Source organism: Babylonia areolata, chromosome 2 (assembly GCF_041734735.1).
Source record: "Babylonia areolata isolate BAREFJ2019XMU chromosome 2, ASM4173473v1, whole genome shotgun sequence".
Classification (NCBI taxonomy): Eukaryota; Metazoa; Mollusca; class Gastropoda; order Neogastropoda; family Buccinidae; genus Babylonia; species Babylonia areolata.
In genome coordinates this window covers 71118205-71143212 of record NC_134877.1, presented here as the reverse complement: position 1 = coordinate 71143212, position 25008 = coordinate 71118205, and the positions used below count along the sequence as shown (strand labels likewise).

At 42.9% G+C, this 25008-nt stretch overlaps 1 protein-coding gene across 2 annotated transcripts in view; it reads right to left on the bottom strand.

The window, feature by feature from the left end:
- Positions 1-516: 516 nt before the first annotated feature.
- The window catches only part of LOC143276806 (sodium- and chloride-dependent glycine transporter 2-like), a 69694-nt gene continuing 45202 nt past the window's right edge, over positions 517-25008 (bottom strand). The window contains exons 8-13 of one of the 2 annotated variants that reach the window (XM_076581466.1): positions 22126-22238; positions 16883-17014; positions 14245-14344; positions 9613-9713; positions 7843-8010; positions 517-981 (exon numbers count right to left, since the gene is read on the bottom strand). In XM_076581466.1, coding sequence (XP_076437581.1) covers positions 853-981; positions 7843-8010; positions 9613-9713; positions 14245-14344; positions 16883-17014; positions 22126-22238 — 743 coding nt within the window. In that variant the 3' untranslated portion in view covers positions 517-852. The remainder of the gene's footprint in view (positions 982-7842; positions 8011-9612; positions 9714-14244; positions 14345-16882; positions 17015-22125; positions 22239-25008) is intronic. The other variant, XM_076581458.1, reaches the window with a different exon arrangement.

The following is a 25008-nucleotide window of genomic DNA, read 5'->3' as shown; positions in this document are numbered from 1 at the left end:
CCAGCGAACTCTTCAAGCGCAGAAATGAGAGATAACTTGGTAGACAGCATAAAACCGATATATCTATAACTGTTAACAACCTCAATTTCGTCTCCATCATAATACCATTTTTCTGCTTTGAACAGATGGTGGCGTAACTTGGTATACAGCATAAAACCCAGATATCTATAACTGTTAACAGCTTCAAATTCGTCGCCATCATAATACCATTTTTTTGCTTCAGACAGATGGCCACCCTTTCTGCAAACCATGATATTCATTTTATTTAAATTAACTGTCAGTCCAAGAGATTTAGATGCTTTGTTAACATTATCTAATTGATTTTGTAAACCAGCTGGTGACGATGACAGCAAGACAATATCATATGCAAACAGTAACAGAAATATTTCTTGTAAGCCTGGCAAAAACTGAAAACGGTGTTTTCCATTCTTGGTCACCTCGTCAGCAACTTCAGAAATCAAAAGCGACAAAAACAAGGGAGATAACAAACATCCTTGTTTTACTCCTGCAGGGCAATCAAAAAATTCTGAAACATATGGCCCCCATCGAGAGGGAGAGAGAGAGAGAGAGAGTGGGGGGGGGAGGGGGGGGGGAGGGGAGGGAGGGAGGGAGAGAGGGACGGAGGGATGTGTTATGGAGAGCCGTGCCGTGCTTTCCTAAGGTCCTCAGGATGTCCAGCCACACTGCCCGAGGTCCTCAGGTCCTCAGGATGTCCAGCCACACTGCTCGAGGTCCTCAGGTCCTCAGGATGTCCAGCCACACTGCCCGAGGTCCTCAGGTCCTCAGGATGTCCAGCCACACTGCCCGAGGTCCTCAGGTCCTCAGGATGTCCAGCCACACTGCTCGAGGTCCTCAGGTCCTCAGGATGTCCAGCCACACTGCCCGAGGTCCCCGCTCCAGCCTGGACTGCAGGTACTGCTCCCGTCTATTGGGGTCTGCCGGTCCCCAGCTGTCGTCAGGCCGGGTTGTCGTCCGCACTCTCTGCACACACATGAGGACAGAGGGAGGACATCGTTTGTACCTGTACAGACAGGATGGTGACATCATTTGTACCTGTACAGACAGGGGGTGACATCATTTGTACCTGTACAGACAGGGGGACAGGGGGGTGACATCAGTTGTACCTGTACAGACAGGGGGGTGACATCAGTTGTACCTGTACAGACAGGATGGTGATATCAATTGTACCTGTACAGACAGGATGGTGACATCAATTGTACCTGTACAGACAGGGGGACAGGGGGGTGACATCAGTTGTACCTGTACAGACAGGGGGACAGGGGGTGACATCAGTTGTACCTGTACAGACAGGGAGACAGGGGGGTGACATCAATTGTACCTGTACAGACAGGGGGACAGGGGGTGACATCAGTTGTACCTGTACAGACAGGGAGACAGGGGGGTGACATCAATTGTACCTGTACAGACAGGATGGTGACATCAATTGTACCTGTACAGACAGGGGGACAGGGGGGTGACATCAGTTGTACCTGTGCAGACAGGATGGTGATATCAATTGTACCTGTACAGACAGGGGGACAGGGGGTGACATCAATTGTACCTGTACAGACAGGATGGTGACATCATTTGTACCTGTACAGACAGGGGGACAGGGGGGTGACATCATTTGAACCTGTACAGACAGGGGGACAGGGGGGTGACATCAGTTGTACCTGTACAGACAGGATGGTGACATCAATTGTACCTGTACAGACAGGGGGACAGGGGGGTGACATCAGTTGTACCTGTGCAGACAGGATGGTGACATCAATTGTACCTGTACAGATGGGGGGACAGGGGGTGACATCATTTGTACCTGTGCAGACAGGATGGTGACATCATTTGTACCTGTACAGACAGGATGGTGACATCAATTGTACCTGTACAGACAGGGGGTGACATCATTTGTACCTGTACAGACAGGGGGACAGGGGATGACATCATTTGTACCTGTACAGACAGGGGGTGACATCATTTGTACCTGTACAGACAGGGGGACAGGGGGGTGACATCAATTGTACCTGTACAGACAGGGGGACAGGGGATGACATCATTTCTACCTGTACAGACAGGGGGACAGGGGGTGACATCAGTTGTACCTGTACAGACAGGGGGACAGGGGGGTGACATGAATTGTACCTGTACAGACAGGGGGAGAGGGGATGACATCATTTGTACCTGTACAGACAGGGGGACAGGGGGGGGGGGGTGACATCATTTCTACCTGTACAGACAGGATGGTGACATCATTTGTACCTGTACAGACAGGGGGACAGGGTGGTGACATTTTTACCTGTACAGACAGGGAGACGGGGGAGGGGGGGGGACATCATTTGTACCTGTACAGACAGGGGGAGGGGTGTGTGGGGTGTGACATCATTTCTACCTGTACAGACAGGATGGTGACATCATTTGTACCTGTACAGACAGGGGGACAGGGTGGTGACATTTTTACCTGTACAGACAGGGAGACGGGGGAGGGGGGGGGACATCATTTGTACCTGTACAGACAGGGGGCGATAGACCGAGTCTGGATGTACATATGTCTGTGTTGTGTGACATGGCCACTGACATGTACTGTGGCGTGCAGGTCTGTTTCTGTTTCAGTTTTTCAAGTTTTCACGTTTTAAACAGTAGGTGCCTATAAGACGTCAGCTGACGTCTTAAACAAAGTATAGCCATAGTGCCTATAAGACGTCCACTGACGTCCTGCATATGTTCCGATTTTTCCTTCATTAGAGTTTGGTTCAGTTCACAAAAACAGACTCTGAACACTTAGTTTGATGTGTCTGGATTATAAAAAATACTATTTAAATGAGCTTACATCAGGTAGAAGACCTCTTTCTACTCAATAATAACTGGCTAACTCACCACGTGATACACACATGGAAAAGATCAAGGTTGCATCACGTGCAAACAAATGCATTGAAAACTGTCCAGTAAAGCAAACAGTCACAGTCAGCAGATTCACACAACTCTGAAAGCTCTGCTTGTGATTGTGGACACCTTTCACCATGGAGAAGGATCTCTTGTCTGACAATTGTTTGAAAATGAAGGTGATTGACAACGTCAGTTCTGAAACTAACAGCCCATTTTATGGTAATTCAGTCAGTCCATCCAATCAGAAAGCGTTTTTGAACAACTGGCTATGACTGACAGAATACTGCAGCCAGTGTTGGAAGAAGGGAAGGAGAGGGAGAGGAGTGATGTAAGACGATAGCCAGACGTCATCAATGGAGCGTGGCTTTTGTGGAAGAGTGAACTCGCATTTCAAAGCAGACAGAAGGCAGTGCCCCACGATTTTCACGAAACGCAGTGCTGAACTTACACTGGCCATGAAACACGTGCAAATTGTTTTTAACGCTTTTTTTCCGCTGAATCAGAGGGATGACTTGTTTGAAGAGGTGGCAAGCCCAGGCACAGGGGTGGGGTGTGTGTGTGTGTGTGTGTGTATATATATATATATATATATATATAATCGGCCCACGTGCAACTTGATAGGAGTGAACGTCATCAAAGAACTTCACCCTCTCACTTGCAAATGCTCTTTGCTGTCAAAAAGCTTGCCAGTTCAGTTTCTGGGACTGTGATTGACCTTTTACGTTGACTTTACTCACTTTTGTCATTACTGGGACAGTGATTTACTTACATGTCTGCAAGAGCTGTGATTTGTTTTCATAAACTTATAGCCTGTTTTAATTTCATCTGCAGGTATAATCTGACAATAGGTTTGCTATTTCTAGCTGTATTTTGTTTCTTTTCTTTATGGATGTCATTATGTAGAGGCGGAAACAGACTTTTTTTTGTAAAAAAATTATCTTGACTTCACATGCCTGAACAGTTATCTACAATCAACCTAATTGGGAAAAAAAAGCCCAGAAGCAGAATCTACACTTATTTTCCTTCACAAAAACGTTTACTTTCTTTCTGTATCACCCATGGCTTTTGTGCTAGAATTTTTTGTGATTTATTATCCCCCAATCCTCAAAATTCCCTGGCAAGGGGAGAGCACTTTTTCTTTCTTTCTTTTCTTTTTTATTTATTTATTTATTTATTATTTATTAACTTTTTACAAAATTCTCTGGCACTGAACTGGTTTTAATTATCCTTTCACTCCTATTGGAGTATGGGGGATTACTGCAAAATAATCGATTCATGCCCAGAACAAACATTTCTAAATACACAACAACGTCGCAAACAAGTTGAGAAAACACCAATGTCTTTTAACTCCAAAAGTGTAGCTAGGCAACATTTGCCTCCACAATCAAAACATCCAATGCACTAACTCATGAGTAAACCCTCCCAACCCCCAAGCCCCCTCGCCACAGCAACACCTGAACTTCACCAGCAGACGAGGGCATGGGAGCAGACATTATGCATGCATGTGGGACTGAGCGGGTGAGCACGGGCAAGCATTTCTCTGTGTGTGTGATCGGAAGTGATTCTTAAATACTTTCTTATTTTACTTGGATTTCATGTATCTTGTTAATGTACTAATTTTATTGGCGTGACATGTTATGTGAATGCATACGTTGTATGTATATGTGTGTGTAGGAACATATCTATTTCGTAACTGATCATAACTGTGACATTCCATTATAAAATGAAACTCATCCCCAATCACAGACATGTTACAAACCTTACAAAGCCATAACTCTCATGGTATACCTTTGTGTCTCCCTGTTTCTATTTCCAGCTTATGATTACTACTTCGAAATCTGAAAAAGCTGATAACGTAATTATCAGGCATTTGACTTGTATATTTTTCTCTACCAAATCCACTTTTGATATTTCGATAAAACAAACATTTACTACTCGCCTCTAGAGCATGTCTCCATAGATTTTGAAAACTATCTCTCAAAGTAATGTTGACATTCTTGCAGAAAGATTCCCTCTCTGAGAATTGAGCATCCCTAACACCGTCACACACACACACACACACACACACACACACGCACACACAGCGTGCGCGCGAATGTTAAATCATGAAACTATTATTATATTATTATATTATTTTAGGTGATTGCAACACAGACTTGCTTAAACCAAAACCAAAGCGGCATCAGAACAATTCCACGCATGGCTTAGAACAATTAATTGACAGACCAACACGCACAACTGAAAGCACAAATACCATAACAGATCACATTAACGTAACCACAAAACAACACATTGTGGAGGCATGTGTTCCACCTTGTGGCACTAGTGATCATTCCCCAGTCTGTCTCACCTGGTTTAAAAACCCTGTTAAAGTTCCAAAGGCAGGACATAAAGCTATATTGAATAAGGGTTTTAAGAATTTTGAAGAAGGCGATTTTCTCTCTGATTTAGCAAACTCACGTTTAGTTAAGAGATCCTGATGCTGTTGAATTTTGGATAAATACTTTTTCTTGTTTATAACATGCATGCACCATTTATTAGGAAAAGAATTAGGCAAGAAACAAAACCACCATGAATAACAAAAAGCAATTGACATTGACATACACCATAGAGATTATCTGAAGATGTATGGATCAAACGAACAATATAAGAAACAAAGAAGTAAAGTAAACGCCACGAAACGTAAATCCAAATGTAATTATTTTCAGAAAATGTTAATTAATACAAAAGATTTTCGTCTAATTTGGAAAACCATTAACAAATTGAATAATAAACGTGTGGCAAAACGTCAACAAAGCATCACTGATGTAACAGCAAATCAGTTAAATAATCATTTTGCAACCATTGATGAAAAAAATTATCAAGGGATAGGACCAGTGAAAATGACCTCTGTATTCTAAAACAATATATTGATTCAAAGAAAATTCATGTTCCGTTTAGTTTCAACCAATGACTGTCTTGGATATAAGTCAAAGTCTATCACAACCGAAACAATCTGGCACACGTGATGTGGATGGGTAAGATGGATGGATATTAAAGCTTTCTTCCCCTGTTATTGTAGATACTCTGACATATCTTTATAATTTGCATATCAATAAGAAATGCTTTCCTTCAAAATTCAAGCAGGCTAGAGTCATTCTACTGTACAAATCAGGTGATTCTTCTAACCCATCTAACTATAGACCAATTTCTGTCTTGTCTGCTCTGTCAAAAACCATCGAAACACACTTGCAAAAATCTTTATATTCTTATCTCTTTGACAACAATCTGATCCATGAAGACAAGTCTGGATTCCGTAAAAATCATTTTTGCCATATAGCCCTCATACGACTCACTGACAGTCTTCTATATAACATAAATGAAAATAGATTCAAAGGTCTCCTCTTTATAGATTTTGAAAAAGCTGTTGACGTAATCAATCACTCCTTGTAACTACGTAAATTAGAAGCTTATAAATTACCACCAGAGTATATTCACCCTTTCTGACGGAAACAGTTAATAATAGTAAATAATCAAACCTTAAATTTTACATCTACTAAATACGGAGTACCACAGGGATCCATCTTAGGGCCAATTTTATTCTCCACTTACGTTAACGACTTACCTTGTTATATGAAATGTAAATGTGAAATGTTCGCAGATGACACATCCCTACATTCATGTAATTCAGACACGTGCAAACTAACTGATGAACTCCAAGATGATATTTTGAAACTTAACGTCTGGACACGATTGAATCACATGTCCTCAAATGCTCAGAAAACGAAGTGCATGTATGCATGTGCACGACAAAATAGACAAAGAATGAAACATAACTTCAAACCACTATTCCTAGACATCAATAAAACTGAAGAGGTAGATTCACATAAAATTCTAGGTGTCAACATTGACAAAGATCTATCTTGGACTGATCATACGAAGTACTTACGTAAACGTCTAGCTAACAGAATATTTCAGATAGCAACAATTTAAAAAGATCCTCAATGTCCATTCACGAAAGCTCTTCTTCTGTGCACATATTCTGTCAGTAATCGATTATGCGTCGACTTTATGGGACAGCTGTAGCCTCTCAAATATGAAATGTATTCACGGTATGTATAAAAGAGCACTGAAAATAGTATTGTTAAAATCGAGTTCCCTGAGTGTGTGTGTGTGTGTGTGTGTGTGTGTGCGAAATTGAAATGCAATTGTGTATTTCATTATCACATCATTCTTGTATACATGTTTGTTGTTATTGCTTTTCATTCGCTTGTTCCCCCCCCCCCTCTCTCTCTCTCCCTCTCTCTCACGATATGGACAGGCACTTGAAATTTATAACAACGAAATTTAGATTAGGGATATCAGAACTGACAGTGCATCGCTCAAGATACAAAACTTATAGTACGAATGATTTAGTCTGCCCTCTATATAACGAATCTCAAGAAAACGAATTACCTTTTGTTCTTTCTTGCTCAGTGCTAGGAAATATTCGTGAAATGTTTATACTTGAAAAGCAAACTATTACAAATATCCCTTTTTGTTTAAATTAAGTCTGTTAATGTCGTCAAGCAACAGTAAGGACGTTCGTGATTTTTCCTTGTTTTTGTATAAGGCTTTCAAACTTAGAGAAATAGTCACTTCGTGAAATGAATATAATTATGTTTTGTTATCTGCATTTATGCTTGTTTGCTTATGTTGTCTTATTGAGTTGTATAATGTTCATGTTAACCCCTTCACTTGGGGCTGTGGCCTATATGTGAATAAATCATTCCGTTCCCCCCCCCCCTCTCTCTCTCCTGTATTTTTTCTTCATTTCTTCCTTTTTTTTTTTTTCATTGATGGCTTGATGTAAAAAAACAGTTGTTGCTTATTCAATTTTCCATCATGAAATAAAATCTTGACTTGACTTCACACACACACACACACACACACACACACACACACACACACACACACAGAGCACTGGCTGCCAGTGTGACAGACCTCCAGCAGAGAGCCCTTGGTCCTCCACAGCTTGAGCACAGCGTAGATGGGGAGGGGGAGGAAGGAGACGGTGGCGATGCACCAGCCAATCAGCACTGCCCACGTGTCGTACTCATAGTCGCCGTAGACCGGGGGCTGGTAAGAGATGAGCGTCAGAACCAGCAGTACCTGCGAAGAAGCATGATGAAAAAAGAATGTCTATGGCACAAAGCACAAGACGATGAATGCTGCCACTTTTGTGAGTTCCAACATCGTGCTCCTTCTGCCCTTGTCTGAAGATGTGCCCGACATGTGTCCCCTCCAACTGCCCTCGCCCCCCCCCCAACACACACACACACACACACACACACACACACACACACACACCTTACCCCACCTTCTCCTCGGCCCAAGGTGTTGTTATACATCAACTTATAAAGGCGTGTCTACTTTAGGAGTCTGCACAACTGACACTGTCTTCATAAACATCCTCCTCTCTCTCTTGAACCTCATCTGTGCTGCATATTTGATTTCAGTTTCATTTCATTTCAAACAAAGCCAAGACAACTTAGTTGAAGTGGATGTGACAAACGCCCCCAAAACTGAACACCAGATCACGTAAATGTGACAAACATTGACATCACGTGACGTAACAAACACTGACCATCACGTCACGTGACAAACATTGACCATCACGTGACGTGACATTGACCATCACGTGACGTGACAAACACTGACGATCACGTGAAGGGGTGTGTGTGTGATGAAACACGGACCATCAGGACGAGGGGTGTGTGATGAAACACTGACCATCAGGAGGAGGGGTGTGTGAGGAAACACTGACCATCAGGACGAGGGGGGTGGGGGTGGGGGGGGGTGAGGAAACACTGACCATCAAGACGAGGGTGTGTGTGAGGAAACACTGACCATCAGGACGAGGGGGGTGGGGGTGGGGGGGTGAGGAAACACTGACCATCAGGACGAGGGTGTGTGTGAGGAAACACTGACCATCAGGACGAGGGTGTGTGTGTGTGTGTGTGAGGAAACACTGACCATCAGGACGAGCGGTGTGTGTGAGGAAACACTGACCATCAGGACGAGCGGTGTGTGTGAGGAAACACTGACCATCAGGACGAGCGGTGTGTGTCAGGAAACACTGACCATCAGGACGAGCGGTGTGTGTGAGGAAACACTGACATCAGGACGAGGGGGGGGTGTAAGGAAACACTGACATCAGGACGGGGTGTGTGTGTGAGGAAACACTGACCATCAGGACGAGCGGTGTGTGTGAGGAAACACTGACATCAGGACGAGGGGTGTGTGTGAGGAAACACGGACACCAGGACGAGGGGTGTGTGTGAGGAAACACTGACATCAGGACGAGGGGTGTCTGTGAGGAAACACTGACATCAGGACGAGGGGTGTGTGTGAGGAAACACTGACATCAGGATGAGGGGTGTGTGCAAGGAAACACTGACCAATAGGACAAGGGGTGTGCGTGAGGAAACACTGACATCAGGACGAGGAGGGTGTGGGGTGTGTGTGAGGAAACACTGACATCAGGACGAGGGGTGTGTGGGTGTGTGTGAGGAAACACTGACATCAGGACGAGTGGTGTGTGTGAGGAAACACTGACATCAGGACGAGTGGTGTCCGGGTGTGTGTGTGTGAGGAAACACTGACATCAGGACGAGGGGGGTGTGGGGCGTGTGTGTGTGTGTGTGTGAGAGGAAACACTGACATCAGGACGAGGGGGGTATGGGTTGGGGGAGGGGGGGAGGAAACACTGACCATCAGGACGAGGGGTGTGAAGAAACACCACAGGATCTTGATGACCACAGGGGGTTTTGAACCTGTCATCATCTGGATGTCTTCACCAATCCGGTCCGCTCCTGAACAAAGTGGGACTGATGTTATACCTTCCCTATCAAAGCACATTCAGATAAATTCAGACTCACTGAAAATGTACATCTATGATCCATTGGAAACTAATCAGCATAATGTTCAGACTAATTTAGACTCATTAAGAGCGTACACTTATGGTTCATTGCAAATTGATCAGGATATTCAGACTAATTTAGGCTCACTGAGAGCGTACACTTATGATTCATTGCAAATTGATCAGGATATTCAGATTAATTCAGGCTCACTGAGAGCGTACACTTATGATTCATTGCAAATTGATCAGGATATTCAGGAATTTGTGATGTTGGGAAGAAACCCAACTCATTTCAAGTCGAAGAGGGTGATTCTTTACTGCAGAGCCAGGAGAAGGGTGACACAGTGGTTAAGACGGTCATCTGCCATTACACCGTCCGTGGGGTTCTAGGTTCGAGTCCCGGTCTCGCCCATTTTTTTCAAGTTTGACTCGAAAATCAAACTGAGCGTCCAGTCATTCGTATGAGACGATAAACCGAGGTCCCGTCCGCAGCATCCACTTGGCGCACTGAAAAAGAACCCTTGGCAACGAGAGTGTTGTCCTCAGGCAAACATAATGGAAGAAATCCACTCTGATAGGCACATAAATATGATTGTATGCATGTACTCTGATAGGCACATAAATATGATTGTATGCATGTACTCTGATAGGCACATAAATATGATTGCATGCATGTACTCTGATAGGCACATAAATATGATTGTATGCATGTACTCTGATAGGCACATAAATATGATTGTATGCACGTACTCTGATAAGCACATAAATATGATTGCACATAAATATGACTGGATGCATGTACTCTGATAGGCACATAAATATGATTGTATGCATGTACTCTGATAGGTACATAAATATGATTGTATGCATGTACTCTGATAGGTACATAAATATGATTGTATGCATGTACTCTGATAGGTACATAAATATGATTGTATGCATGTACTCTGATAGGCACATAAATATGATTGTATGCATGTACTCTGATAGGTACATAAATATGATTGTATGCATGTACTCTGATAGGTACATAAATATGATTGTATGCATGTACTCTGATAGGCACATAAATATGATTGTATGCATGTACTCAATGCTTGACTAAACGCGTGGGGCTATGCCGCTGGTCAGGCATCTGCATATGGATTGTTCGAACGCAGTGACGCCTCCTTGAGAAACTGAAACTGAAAGAGACAGTGTTGCTAGGACACGGGTGCAGAGCAGCAGAATGCAGCCGACCAAAGCCTGTTGGCCACTGACAGGGGAACAGAAGGGGGCCAGTTCAATGGCCGAAACCCCGCCAGTGATTAAAGCCAGTCACAGAGAAAACTGTCAGCATGTTGTGATGGTACAGTGGGTGAGTGGGGCGCGTGTGTTGTACCGTTCTGACCAGTTTACACAACGAGACAGTGAACTGAAGTCAACCATTATTTTTTTTTTTAAAATTCTAACTCAAGCGACGTATCCCCAATACAATGTACTAACCAAACCCGGTTAGTTCCCTTAAAACAAAAACAAACAATATCAAAAGTTGAACAAGATTACTGTAAAAGGACCAGTGGAGAAGGTGTTTTAAGATACAAGAACGACGTTGGTTAAAGAGACAACTAAATAATTTTATTAATAAATATATAAACATGAGAGGCAAGGCCTTCAAGACTCAATTGTGATACACTTAAAAAAAAATCGTTAAAATGCGTTCTGTATTTGTTATTATAAAGCTTTGGGTTAATAATAATAATAATAATAATAATAATAAAAGGCCTGAGCGTAGGTTCCAACACAGCATGTTCGGGTGCGAAGAAATTGTCTTAGTCACTGCAATGACGTTCAAAAAGTAACATTTTAGCATGCTTTTTCAAGGGCGATAAATCCATTGCGGTATTCGAAGTGATAACGCTGTTTAAGTCATATCATCTCGGATATTTAAGAAATCCTTAAAGTCCGCGGTAAAAGCGATGTTGCCATAGCTACAATTAACTGCAACATTTAGCCGTTTTCTGTGGATCTAGACAGATGTACAATAAGTTTAGTTACACTCGTCGGGAAAGTATGAAACGGTTGATTCAATTTCTCTTTTATGTTCATTCTAGTTAATTGAGTATCCACTTTAAAAGATTCAAATGCAGTGAACACGTCGATGATGTAGTCTGTGTCACTGTATGTGTTCTGTCCAGAATTTGTATTTCTTTCCATTTAATTGCGAACAAGAAAAACGAGGTCACGTCGTCTTCTTGCTAAGCATCGCCTACGTCACTGCAACTCGGATGCAGTACTAATTATGGTTTTCGGAATCCCGGAATAAGCCTTAACGAAATAAACCGTTAATGATACGGGAAACACGGCTTAATTCGGGAGACTTACAACCAATTATTGGTAGGAGCGTGAAGATTTTTTCCCGACTATTTTAACCCAAATTTGGTATTGACGGACAAAGTATTTCCAGAGAAAATGACAATGTTTAAGTTTACCACGGGCGCACAGACATACATACATTCAGACATGCAGACAGACAGAAACACACACACACACACACACACACACACACACACACACACAGAGAGAGAGAGAGAGAGAGAGAGAGAGAGAGATAGAGAGAGAGAGAGAGAGAGAACCGAACGCCGGGTTATAACATACTTACTTTGCTTACACAAGTGAGTCAATAAAACCACTAGTAAATCCGATAAAATTGCCTCTTTATTTTCAGGATGAACATACTCACTTTGCTTACACAAGTGAGTCAGTAAAACCACTAGTAAATCCGATAAAATTGCCTCTTTATTTTTCAGGATGAAGCTTGACACATCTCTTAATTCATGGTTTGAGTTCCAAGAAGGCGTCAGTGTGTGGACTGACCCATCCACACCACAACTGCTATTAATAAGAGGGCAGACAACATCACAAACCTAACGTGCTGATATGGCCTTCATTGCTTTCCAGCAAACTTTAAATTTGTATATTGTACAGTTTGAAATATTTTGATGCTTAATGCCTCTTTATCATACAGTTTGGAGCTTAATGCCTGTGTTATACAGTTTGAAGCGTGATGCCTCTTTATCACACAGTTTGAATCGTGATGCCTCTTTATCATACAGTTTGAAGCGTAATGCCTCTTTATCATACAGTTTGAAGCGTGATGCCTCTTTATCATACAGTTTGAAGCGTGATGCCTCTTTATCATACAGTTTGAAGCGTGATGCCTCTTTATCATACAGTTTGAAGCTTAATGCCTCTGTATCATACAGTTTGAAGCGTGATGCCTCTTTATTATACAGTTTGAAGCGTGATGCCTCTGTATCATACAGTTTGAAGCGTGATGCCTCTTTATCATGCAGTTTGAAACATATTGCCTCTATATTTTACAGTTTTAAACTTATTGCCTCTATATTGTACAGTTTGAAGTTATTGCCTCTAAATTGCACAGTTTGAAGCTTATTGCCTCTATATTGTACAGTTTTAAACATATTGCCTCTATATTGTACAGTGTGAAGCTTATTGCCTCTATATTGTACAGTTTTAAACATATTGCCTCTATATTGTACAGTTTGAAGTTTATTGCCTCTATATTGTACAGTGTGAAGTTATTGCCTCTATATTGTACAGTGTGAAGTTATTGCCTCTATATTGTACAGTCTGAAGTTATTGCCTCTATATTGTACAGTTTTAAACATATTGCCTCTATATTGTACAGTTTGAAGTTATTGCCTCTATATTGTACAGTTTGAAGCTTATTGCCTCTATATTGTACAGTTTTAAACATATTGCCTCTATATTGTACAGTTTGAAGTTATTGCCTCTATATTGTACAGTTTTAAACATATTGCCTCTATATTGTACAGTTTGAAGTTATTGCCTCTATATTGTACAGTTTGAAGCTTTTTGCCTCTATATTGTACAGTTTTAAACATATTGCCTCTATATTGTACAGTTTTAAACATATTGCCTCTATATTGTACAGTTTTAAACATATTGCCTCTATATTGTACAGTTTCAAGTTATTGCCTCTATATCGTACAGTTTGAAGCTTATTGCCTCTATATTGTACAGTTTTAAACATATTGCCTCTATATTGTACAGTTTTAAACATATTGCCTCTATATTGTACAGTTTGAAGTTATTGCCTCTATATTGTGCAGTTTGAAGCTTTTTGCCTCTATATTGTACAGTTTTAAACATATTGCCTCTATATTGTACAGTTTGAAGATATTGCCTCTATATTGTACAGTTTTAAACATATTGCCTCTATATTGTACAGTTTGAAGCTTATTGCCTCTATATTGTACAGTTTTAAACATATTGCCTCTATATTGTACAGTTTTAAACATATTGCCTCTATATTGTACAGTTTGAAGTTATTGCCTCTATATTGTACAGTTTGAAGCATTTTGCTTCTGAAAGGCACACATGTAGTGTGTACATCACATATGTCTGGTCACACACACACACACACACACACACACACACACACACACACACACACTGACCGTAGACCCAGGAGATGGCAACCATCTCTATGATAGCGATGACCGTAAGACTGTAGGTGGCGATGAACCAGTCAAACAGCTGGTACCAGTAGATTCCTCCCTGACACACACACACACACACACACACACACACACACACACACACACGCACGCACGCACACACACTAATGAACCAGTCAAACAGCTGAACCAGTAGATTCCTCCACACACACACACACACACACACACACACACACACACACACACACACACACACACACACACACACGCACGCACACACACACACACGAACACACACACACACACACACACACACAAATGAACCAGTCAAACAGCTGAACCAGTAGATTCCTCCACACACACACACACATGCACACACACACACACGCACACACTACAACATTTCGGCTTGAGGCCTTCATGGGTGGGTGTGATAGTTGTTTTTCCAAAGCCCACTTCCAACACGACCACGCGCCTTGCCTGTTGATGTCGGATGTTCCTGGCAAGGTGCACTCCTCGGGATAAACACATCACCTGGCAAGGTGCACTCCTCGGGATAAACACATCACCTGGCAAGGTGCACTCCTCGGGATAAACACATCACCTCGCTTGATCAACAACACCAGCACTTCGGGTTTCTACCCACTGAGATGTATATCTTCATCTATACATGTATATATATTTACATCTTTACACATGTACACTATGTATGTTTATGTTTCTTCCACATTTTTGTCGTCACTAATGACGTAATAGTGCGGCAAATAAAACACGAACCTAGCCACCTCTTCTCTCAGTGTACGTCATGGCAGCCATGTTGGTATTTTCAGCAACTTTCTGCATAACATACCTCAAACTAACGGCATGAAAACCAAGACAAAACCATGCTGAGAAATCGCCTCAAACATCCTGCAAGGTAGTCACCATTTGCAAATGTTTTAACAACCAAGTGACCTACTTGACTGTTGCAAACTCGATGACTCCATCGGTCAGGAGTGAAAGTCCAATAAACATACAAAAGATGGCGGCCATTTCAGCGCCCTGTTGGCGTCTTCCGTGAAATATTCAGCTTTGACGCATGCGTTGCTCTGAAATCATATCGTTGTTTTGCTTGATGTCAAAAGAAAAAAAAAAAGAAAGGCTAAATACGAAACTTGTGGTCACCTGGTCTGTCCAGTCCCCTCACCCCTGCACACAATTTGATCACACTTATCATTCTCCTGTCTGTCCAGTCCCCTCACCCCTGCACACAATTTGATCACACTTATCATTCTCCTGTCTGTCCAGTCCCTCACCCCTGCACACAATTTGATCACTCTTATCATTCTGTCTAGGTTTGGGGAAAGTAAGCAGACAGCTGCGGGAAAGCGGAGTGAGGGACAGGAGGGGTTACAATATACAATACAATACCATGCAAACCAATACTTGATGGTGCCAGAGACTGGGAATGCACAGTTGACCTACCAGAGGGGAAGAAACACCCGGAAATCATCTGCAAGAGCGGCATGAGATCTGACATAGTACTCCACTCCAAGGCAACGAAACAAGCGATTCTGATTGAGCTCACTGTGCCATACGAAAGCAGAATGGAAGTAGCCCACATCTACAAGACCGAGAAGCATGCCAGTCTAGCCAGTAGCCTGTGGAGAATCTGGCTTCCAAGCCAATAATCCCCGCCATAGAGATTGGTGCAAGAGGGTTTGTGGGCGCATCTGCCTCCAGCGTCATGAAACAGCTGTCGATTTCTGGCAGAGAGAGGACACGGGCTTTCAAGGCAATGGCAGAAGCAGCAGAAAAGAGTTCCAGCTGGATCTGGTCGAGGAGGAATGAAAGTGAACTTCATAAGGATTAAATTCACCTTCTGAAACTAGGCGTACGATGGCTCAGTGGTTAAAACGTCTGCCAGAAAAAGGTGACCCGATCAGTCCTAAAGTGGCGAACACCATGGAGGCGCGTGTTCGAACCTGCTGAGGACCAAGAAAAATAGAAGGAAAAAAAATGGCGGCAATACAAGGGCATCAAGGAGCCATGACCTGGGTGTGGCCCCGTCCCCTTAGAGTGTAAGGAGTTAAGGGTCGAAACACTTGACTAAGGGGGGCTTCTTCTCTGAAGACCTTGTACTGCCCAGCTCTCCCTAGAGTCTCTTATCACTACAATACCTTACATCGTTATTATTCCAGATGGAAATTATGTGTGTTTCCACAGGCTCGTCACTAACACTACACAATCTCATATCTGAGCTGAAACCGACATAAAATGAACATGACATGGACTTAACTTTAAAAAAGCTGAATCAAACAATCCTTAAAGTTGAATTAAAACAAGGAAGCGATAAAACACAGCAGCTTGATGTATCGCACAGTAAAAAATAAAATAAAACGTGTTTTACGAAACGAAAATCACACACACACACACACACACACACAGTTTCCGGATAACAGATACCATGATAAATTATTATAATAAATTCCTTAGTGGCGTTTTCTGCACTAGAAATATGACTTTCTTTCATGCCATACCAGAGGCACGTTCCCATGTGAACACACACAGTAAGTCAAGGATCAAACAGCTCAGGGCGAGAGAGGTGTGCTGACCAGTACAGCGTTGTGACTGACAGGATGACGACAGACCAGGCTACCTGCGTGACGAAGATGAGTGACGTCAGCATGGCCAGCAGCATGGCGAGGCCAGTGAAGAGTGTCCGGTGACGCAGCAGAGTGCTGGGGAAGTGGTCACACAGAGTGGTCAGCACGGACTCTCCACAGGCTAGCTGTCGGCACAACGACATTCACTCACATCCCCTCACTGCTTCCATGGCCACAGGTAGGTGGATGGCTTCAATACTTGGTTCATCTAGTTATTGTTTGTTTCTTTCTTTAGTCATTTATTTGTTTATCTATTTTTGTTCATTAATCTATCTTATCTGCTTGATTATATATATATATATATATATATATGTATGTATGTATGTATGTATGTGTGTGTGTGTGTGTGTGTGTGTGTGTGTGTGTGTGTGTGTGTGTGTCCGTGTGCGTGCGCCCGCGCGCGCGTAAATATATATATATGTATGTGTGTATATATATATATATATATATATATATATATATATATATATATATATAGAGAGAGAGAGAGAGAGAGAGAGAGAGAGAGAGAGAGAGAGAGAACGCAGGAACGCAGGAAATTTAATGCGAAGGCCACCAGCCTGTCCACATGAGAACACGTACACATAAAGATAACGATTGAAAAAATGAGGGAAAAACCAGATTCAACAGAACTTAAACATAATTGCTCCTACACGCAATTTGATTATAACATTCTAAATTAAACTTCACATCAGTTCCTCTCTGGAACGAAAAGCATAGTAAATAAACATAGCGACATCTGTTATTACACACCTGTCTTCATTTTGTCGATTGTCTCGTGGAGGTGGCATCGCCACCGTCCTCAGAGATATCTTGGAGTCTTCCCTCTCCTTCTCCCATAACCACTCCTTTCCACATGACACCTTTGAGATGCTAGAAGTCACTCTCAGTGTTCCCGGTCACTCAATCATCTTCTGTTGTCTCTATCGTCCTCCTCCTAGTCGTAAAAACAACCTAACGTCTTCTCAGTTTCACGATGAGTTCCGAACACTACTTGATTACTACAACCTTCGTTCTGGCAAACTTATTATCCTCGGAGATTTCAATTTTCATTTCGACAACCAGACTTCCACTGATGTCAAACGCCTATGTCTATCTCTGTCCACTCATTCTCTCTCTCAGTTCGTTACAGAACCAACACACAGATCTGGCCATACGTTGGACTGGCTAATCGCACGTGAGTCTGATGCCATGGTTGCGTCAGTGACTGTAACTGACAAACTTTCTCCCGACCATTCTGCTGTTATATTCTTGCTTAATATTTCAAAACCTACCAGAACCAAAAAATCTGTTACTCGTCGCAACCTGAAATCCATCAACATTAACACTTTTTCTTCTCAAGCTGCTGAACGCCTTTCCAAAATTTCTTCTCGTACCGACGTATCCACACATTACAACACTGTCCTCTCTCAACTGCTGGATGAACATGCACCCCCCACTACCCGCATGCTCCCTGACAGACCCTCCGCCCCATGGTACACACAAGACATTCGACTTGCAAAACGCAAACGTCGCCAACTGGAAAGACGATGGCGATCAACAAAACTGCAAGTCCACAATCAAATATTCTGAAAACAAATAAATAAAGTCAAACATATGATCTCATCAGCAAAGACAAACTTCTTTTCTTCTCAAATTCTCGATGCCACATCCACCAAATCTCTTTACTCTGTCATGTCAAATCTTCTTGGAACTGCAAACAATACTCCTCTTCCTTCTGCCAACACTTTATCTGAACTCCCCAATGTCTTCTCCTCTTTCTTTTTCGACAAAGTCCAAAATATTCGTACCATCTTAGACCAAATGTCTTTCCATCCTGTTCATCCTGATCCTCAATTCAGCGGCACTCCTCTCCATTCCTTTAATCAATTGACTGAAACAGAAGTTCATGAAATCCTGAAAAAAATGACAATAAAATCCTGTAAGCTCGGTCTTTTCCCAGTGTGTCTCACATCTTCTCCCAAGAAACCCAACCTTGACGCAAACATTTTGAAAAACTATCGACCAGTTTCTAATCTTCCATTCATGTCCACACTCCTTAAAAAAACTGTCCTCAAGCGGCTCAGCAACCCCATTTGTTTCAACAATCTCATTCACCCATTTCAGTCTGCCTATCGCGCTGACCACAGCACCGAAACCACTCTCCTCCACATTCTGAACAATCTACTGATAGCGTCCGACTCAGGAACAAATTCCCTTCTCACTCTTCTCGACTTGTCAGCCGCCTTTGACACGACAGACCATTCAATCCTTCTTTCCCGTCTTCATTTTATATTTGGTATCAACGGCACTGTTCTAAACTGGTTCAAATCTGAACCCGTTAAAATCGAACATGGAGTCCCACAGGGATCTGTTTTAGGCCTAGTGCTCTTCACACTGTACACTGCTCCTCTCGCTGAAATTATCAACCGCCATAATATCAGTCATCATTCTTATGCTGATGACACTCAACTCCAGAAGAGTGATACCCCTGAAAAATTGTTGTCACTCTTGCAAGAAACATCCAACTGCTTCCTGGACATTCAAAACTGGATGACTCGAAATAAGTTACAATTGAACGCGGACAAAACTGAAGCAATGATCATAGGAACTAAACAAAAACTGTCTTCCATCACAATTGACACAATCAAACTTGGCAGTACATCCAGCCCTCTTTCCACGTCAGTCAGGAACCTCGGTGTTGTCCTTGACAATACACTGTCCATGCAAAAATTTATCAGTCAGACATGTCAGTCCTGTTGCTGTCAACTGCGGCGCATCAGTGCCGTCCGGAAATATCTGTCCACTGACGCAACATCTAGACTTCGTCGTTTCTCTCCTTCTCTCTTGCCTTGACTACTGTAACTCTTTATTGTCTGGTCTGCCTGCTTCATCCATTCAGCCCCTTCAGCGCATACAAAACTCTGCTGCCCGACTCGTCCTCAGAAAGAAAAGATCTGAGCACATCACTCCTCATATCCACTGGCTCCCCGTCTCACACCGAATAAAGTACAAGATCAGCACTCTGTGTTATAGATGTATTCACAGAACTGCCCCTTCCTATGTCTGTGGCTGCCTTCACCTCTACACTCCATCTCGCTCACTACGATCAGCTTCGGATCCACTCTGTTTACGCATACCCAGATTCAAACACTCGACTGTTGGCTGCCGTTCTTTCTCTGTCTCTGGACCTTGTGATTGGAATGAACTTCCTCTTTCACTTCGTCAAGTCTACACACTCAACTCTTTCAAGTCTGGCCTTAAAACCCACCTCTTCCCAAAAGAGCCTCCCTTGCCTGCCCTTCATTGTCTTTAGTTTCTACAGTTTTAGAGTTATGCATGCGTGTGAATGACCGGTGCAAAAGCGCTTTGATTTGTCTCTGCACAAGATTCAGCGCTATATAAATACCATTATTATTATTATTATTATTATTATTACTGTTGTAACAAAAATGGAATTGGAGTGTTATTATTTCTACAATGTTTAAATATATACTTTTTCTCGTAGTTTAGCATATACAGGACATCTAATAAGAAAATGTACTTCAGTTTCTAGATCATCACAAAAGGGACAGTTTTTTGGTGTTGACATATTGTTATATCTTTTATTTACCTTAAGGTCATTAACGCCTAGACGACACTTCACCAGAACCACTCTAAATTTTGCTATTGTAATATCTCGCAGGTATTTTTCTGGTTGTAATAAAGATTTGAATTTGCAGTATTCCTTAAAACGATCACTATTTTTCAACTTTCCGTTCCAGTCTTGTTTATAACAATTGACCATTCTCTGTCTGAACAACTTAAGAAATTTTTTTCATCTCCCATCCCTCCATATATCCAGACTTCTGAAAATCCAAATGAATATAAACACTGTTTAGAGAGAGAGAGAGAGAGAGAGAGAGAGAGAGAGAGAGAGAGAGAGAGAGAGAGAGAACAATGTCAAGATATTTGTAAGCATTAACAACTGGTATAACAATTCCATTGTAAACCCACCTTTCCCTTCCTGCCAGATATCCCCCCTTTCTAACAACAATGATATTACTTTATCAAGATTAACCTTTAATTGCAATTTAGTAGCTGAATTTTTCAAATTATCAGTTTGCATTTGTAGGCCAATAACTGTCTCAGAGAGCAAAACGATGTCATCAGCAAGTAATAATATAAACAATTCTATTAAGTCAACTGTCAATCTAGCACCATGCCTTCCTTGGTCTATTACTACTAATGCTAATTCATTTATAAACAAAGAAAACAAAATAGGACTAAACACATCACCCTGCTTTACTCCCCTTGTACAATTAATAACTGTAAGTTTGTTTCCACATCTAATTCTTGTTTTTACTACACTGTACATACATTATTTTAATATACCCGAAGAGCTTCCCTGTTATCCCTTATTTTATCAGAATAGGCAATAATAAATTTCTGTTGATGGAATCAAACGCCTTTTCAAAGTCAAAAACACTATGTAGTGTTTACGATTTAGAGAAAACTGTTTCTGAATAAGAGCCAAAAGAGTAAACACATAATTAGTTATTGAATATCCTCGTTTAAAGCCAGCTTGATGTTCGCCTATAATGTTATTATGCTCTACATATTCCAGAAGCCTACTATTAATAATTGTACCAAATATTTTGCTACTGATATTGGACAGTGATAGGCCTCCATGATTATTAGTATTATTATATCCCATTTCTTGTAGAGTGGAACGGTTAACGATTCACACCAACTATTGGGAAAATACCCTTATCAAATAAAGTAGTGAAAAATTTACCAAAAAATCTATAAATGTTCACATGGAACTTTCAAAAACTCTCCGATGATTCCATCGGGACCTGCAGTTTTACAGTTCTTAATCTTTCTTAGTGCAATTATAAAACTTCTTCATTTGATATTGGGCGATTCACGAATCATTAGCAAATCTGGTTTACTGCTATCATCGAACAGATCTGTATCAAGTAAAACTTTGAAGTGTATAAACCAATTATCTACAGAAATGTTGTTTTTGGGTTGCTTCTTCTTTGACGAAATCTTATTCAAACACTGAGGCAGAGAGAGTGGGAGACAGAGAGGCAAACAGAGAGAGAGGCAGATAGAGACAGAGAGACAGAGGCAGAGAGAGAGGCAGAGAGAGAGAGAGAGGCAGAGAGAGACAGAGGCAGAGAGAGAGAGACAGAGAGAGAGAGAGAGACAGAGAGGCACAGAGAGAGAGACAGAGACAAAGAGAGTGACACAGAGAGAGGTGACCACTCACCACACTGTCCACACCCGCAGTGTAGATCATGGCAAAGAAGAGCACAGACCACAACTGGGGCAGAGGCATCAGGGACACGGCCTCTGGGTACACGATGAAGGCCAGTCCCGGACCTGCCACACACACCATCACACACACACACACCATCACACACATCAGGGACACGGCCTCTGGGTACACGATGAAGGCCAGTCCCGGACCTGCCACACACACCATCACACACATCAGGGACACGGCCTCTGGGTACACGATGAAGGCCAGTCCCGGACCTGCCACACACACCATCACACACACACACGCACACACACACATCAGGGACACGGCCTCTAGGTACACGATGAAGGCCAGTCCCGGACCTGCCACACACACCATCACACACATCAGGGACACGGCCTCTGGGTACACGATGAAGGCCAGTCCCGGACCTGCCACACACACCATCACACACATCAGGGACACGGCCTCTGGGTACACGATGAAGGCCAGTCCCGGACCTGCCACACACACCATCACACACATCAGGGACACGGCCTCTGGGTACACGATGAAGGCCAGTCCCGGACCTGCCACACACACCATCACACACACACGCACACACACACACACACACACACACACACACACACACACACACCATCACACACATCAGGGACACGGCCTCTGGGTACACGATGAAGGCCAGTCCCGGACCTGCCACACACACCATCACACACACACGCACACACACACACCATCACACACCATCACACACATCAGGGACACGGCCTCTGGGTACACGATGAAGGCCAGTCCCGGACCTGCCACACACACCATCACACACACACACACCATCACACACACACACACACACACACCATCACACACATCAGGGACACGGCCTCTGGGTACACGATGAAGGCCAGTCCCGGACCTGCCACACACACCATCACACACATCAGGGACACGGCCTCTGGGTACACGATGAAGGCCAGTCCCGGACCTGCCACACACACCATCACACACACACACGCACACACACACACCATCACACACATCAGGGACACGGCCTCTGGGTACACGATGAAGGCCAGTCCCGGACCTGCCACACACACCATCACACACACACACGCACACACACACACACACACACACACACCATCACACACACACACACACACACACACACACACACACACACACACACACACACACACACCATCACACACCATCACACACATCAGGGACACGGCCTCTGGGTACACGATGAAGGCCAGTCCCGGACCTGCCACACACACCATCAGACACACACGCACACACACACACACACACACACACACACCATCACACACATCAGGGACACGGCCTCTGGGTACACGATGAAGGCCAGTCCCGGACCTGCCACACACACCATCACACACACACACACACACACACACACACACACACACACACACACACACACACCATCACACACCATCACACACATCAGGGACACGGCCTCTGGGTACACGATCAAGGCCAGCCCCGGACCTGCCACACACACCATCACACACACACATACACACACACACACACACACACAACAAGGACATGGCCTCTGGGTACACGGTGAAGGCCAGTCCCGGACCTGCCACACACACCATCACACACACACACGCACACACACACACACACACACCATCACACACACACACACACACCATCACACACACACACACACACACACACACACACACACACACCATCACACACACACACACACACACACACACACACACACAACAAGGACATGGCCTCTGGGTACACGGTGAAGGCCAGCCTTATCTCGGGTGTCCCCCCAAAAAAGTGAACCGCTTTTTGACAAGTATTTTCTCAGTGACAGAGAAACCGAATTCATTGAAAATTTCCACACAGTAATCTTATGGTACCATCAACAGGTCTGCTAAATATCTGAAAGTTCGGACGCAAATTATGCGAGTATTGTCAAATTCAAAACAGCATATAAAAAAATCCAATATCAGAGGAAAACTCACTTATTTCAGTTCATGTTCCATGTGGACCTCCATCTTCCTCCATGACTAAATGAAGCCGTTTCTTCCAAGCAGAAAAGCTTTTACATATTTCTTCCACTGATATCTCCTCCATGACAAAATTATCCTGTTCTTTAACGCCTGCTCATTCAGTTTGTCTCTCACTCCCCGGTAAACTTTCTCCTTCAGAGAGTCCCATATGGCATAATCCATTGGGTTTCAGTCAGGACTTTGTGGAGGCCATTCATTCTTCTTGATGAATTCTTGTGAAGCCTCTTCCAGATGGGCCTGGGTTACCCTACTTGTGTGCGAAGGAGCCCCATCTTGCTGAAACACGTAATTGTTTCTAGGATAAAGACGCCTACAATCCGGGAGAAGATTGTCATCCAATAACTGAATATAGCTTTCACTATTAACCTTGGTTCTATCAGTGTCAATAAAATGGATGTTTGTTTTTCCTTTCCAGGATACTCCAGTTGAAACCATTATCTTTTTTGAAAATCTAGAAGTCTCATGATAGAGGCAAGATGGCTGAATTTCTTGTTTCCGTTTCCCCAAAACGCGATCGTTTTGGCGATTTTTGGCTACGTGCTACTGACCCTGTAGTGCGTATTTTAGCGATAAGTCTATTTACAGTGACATGACTCCACCCCTTGCCTGGAAATTCCTTTACGATCCTTCTTCCACCCCAGCCTTTCTCCTTGAAACAGTTTTCAATGGTAAACTTATCACTTTCACTCAAAGGCATGGTTGAACCTTCCAAACTGAAACTTTGGACAGAACTGATTTTGGATACAGACGGAAAAAAAAAAATCAATAGACTTGATACCTAGAGAGGCTATTTCTAGACTGACTCTGATTGACAGATGCCAAC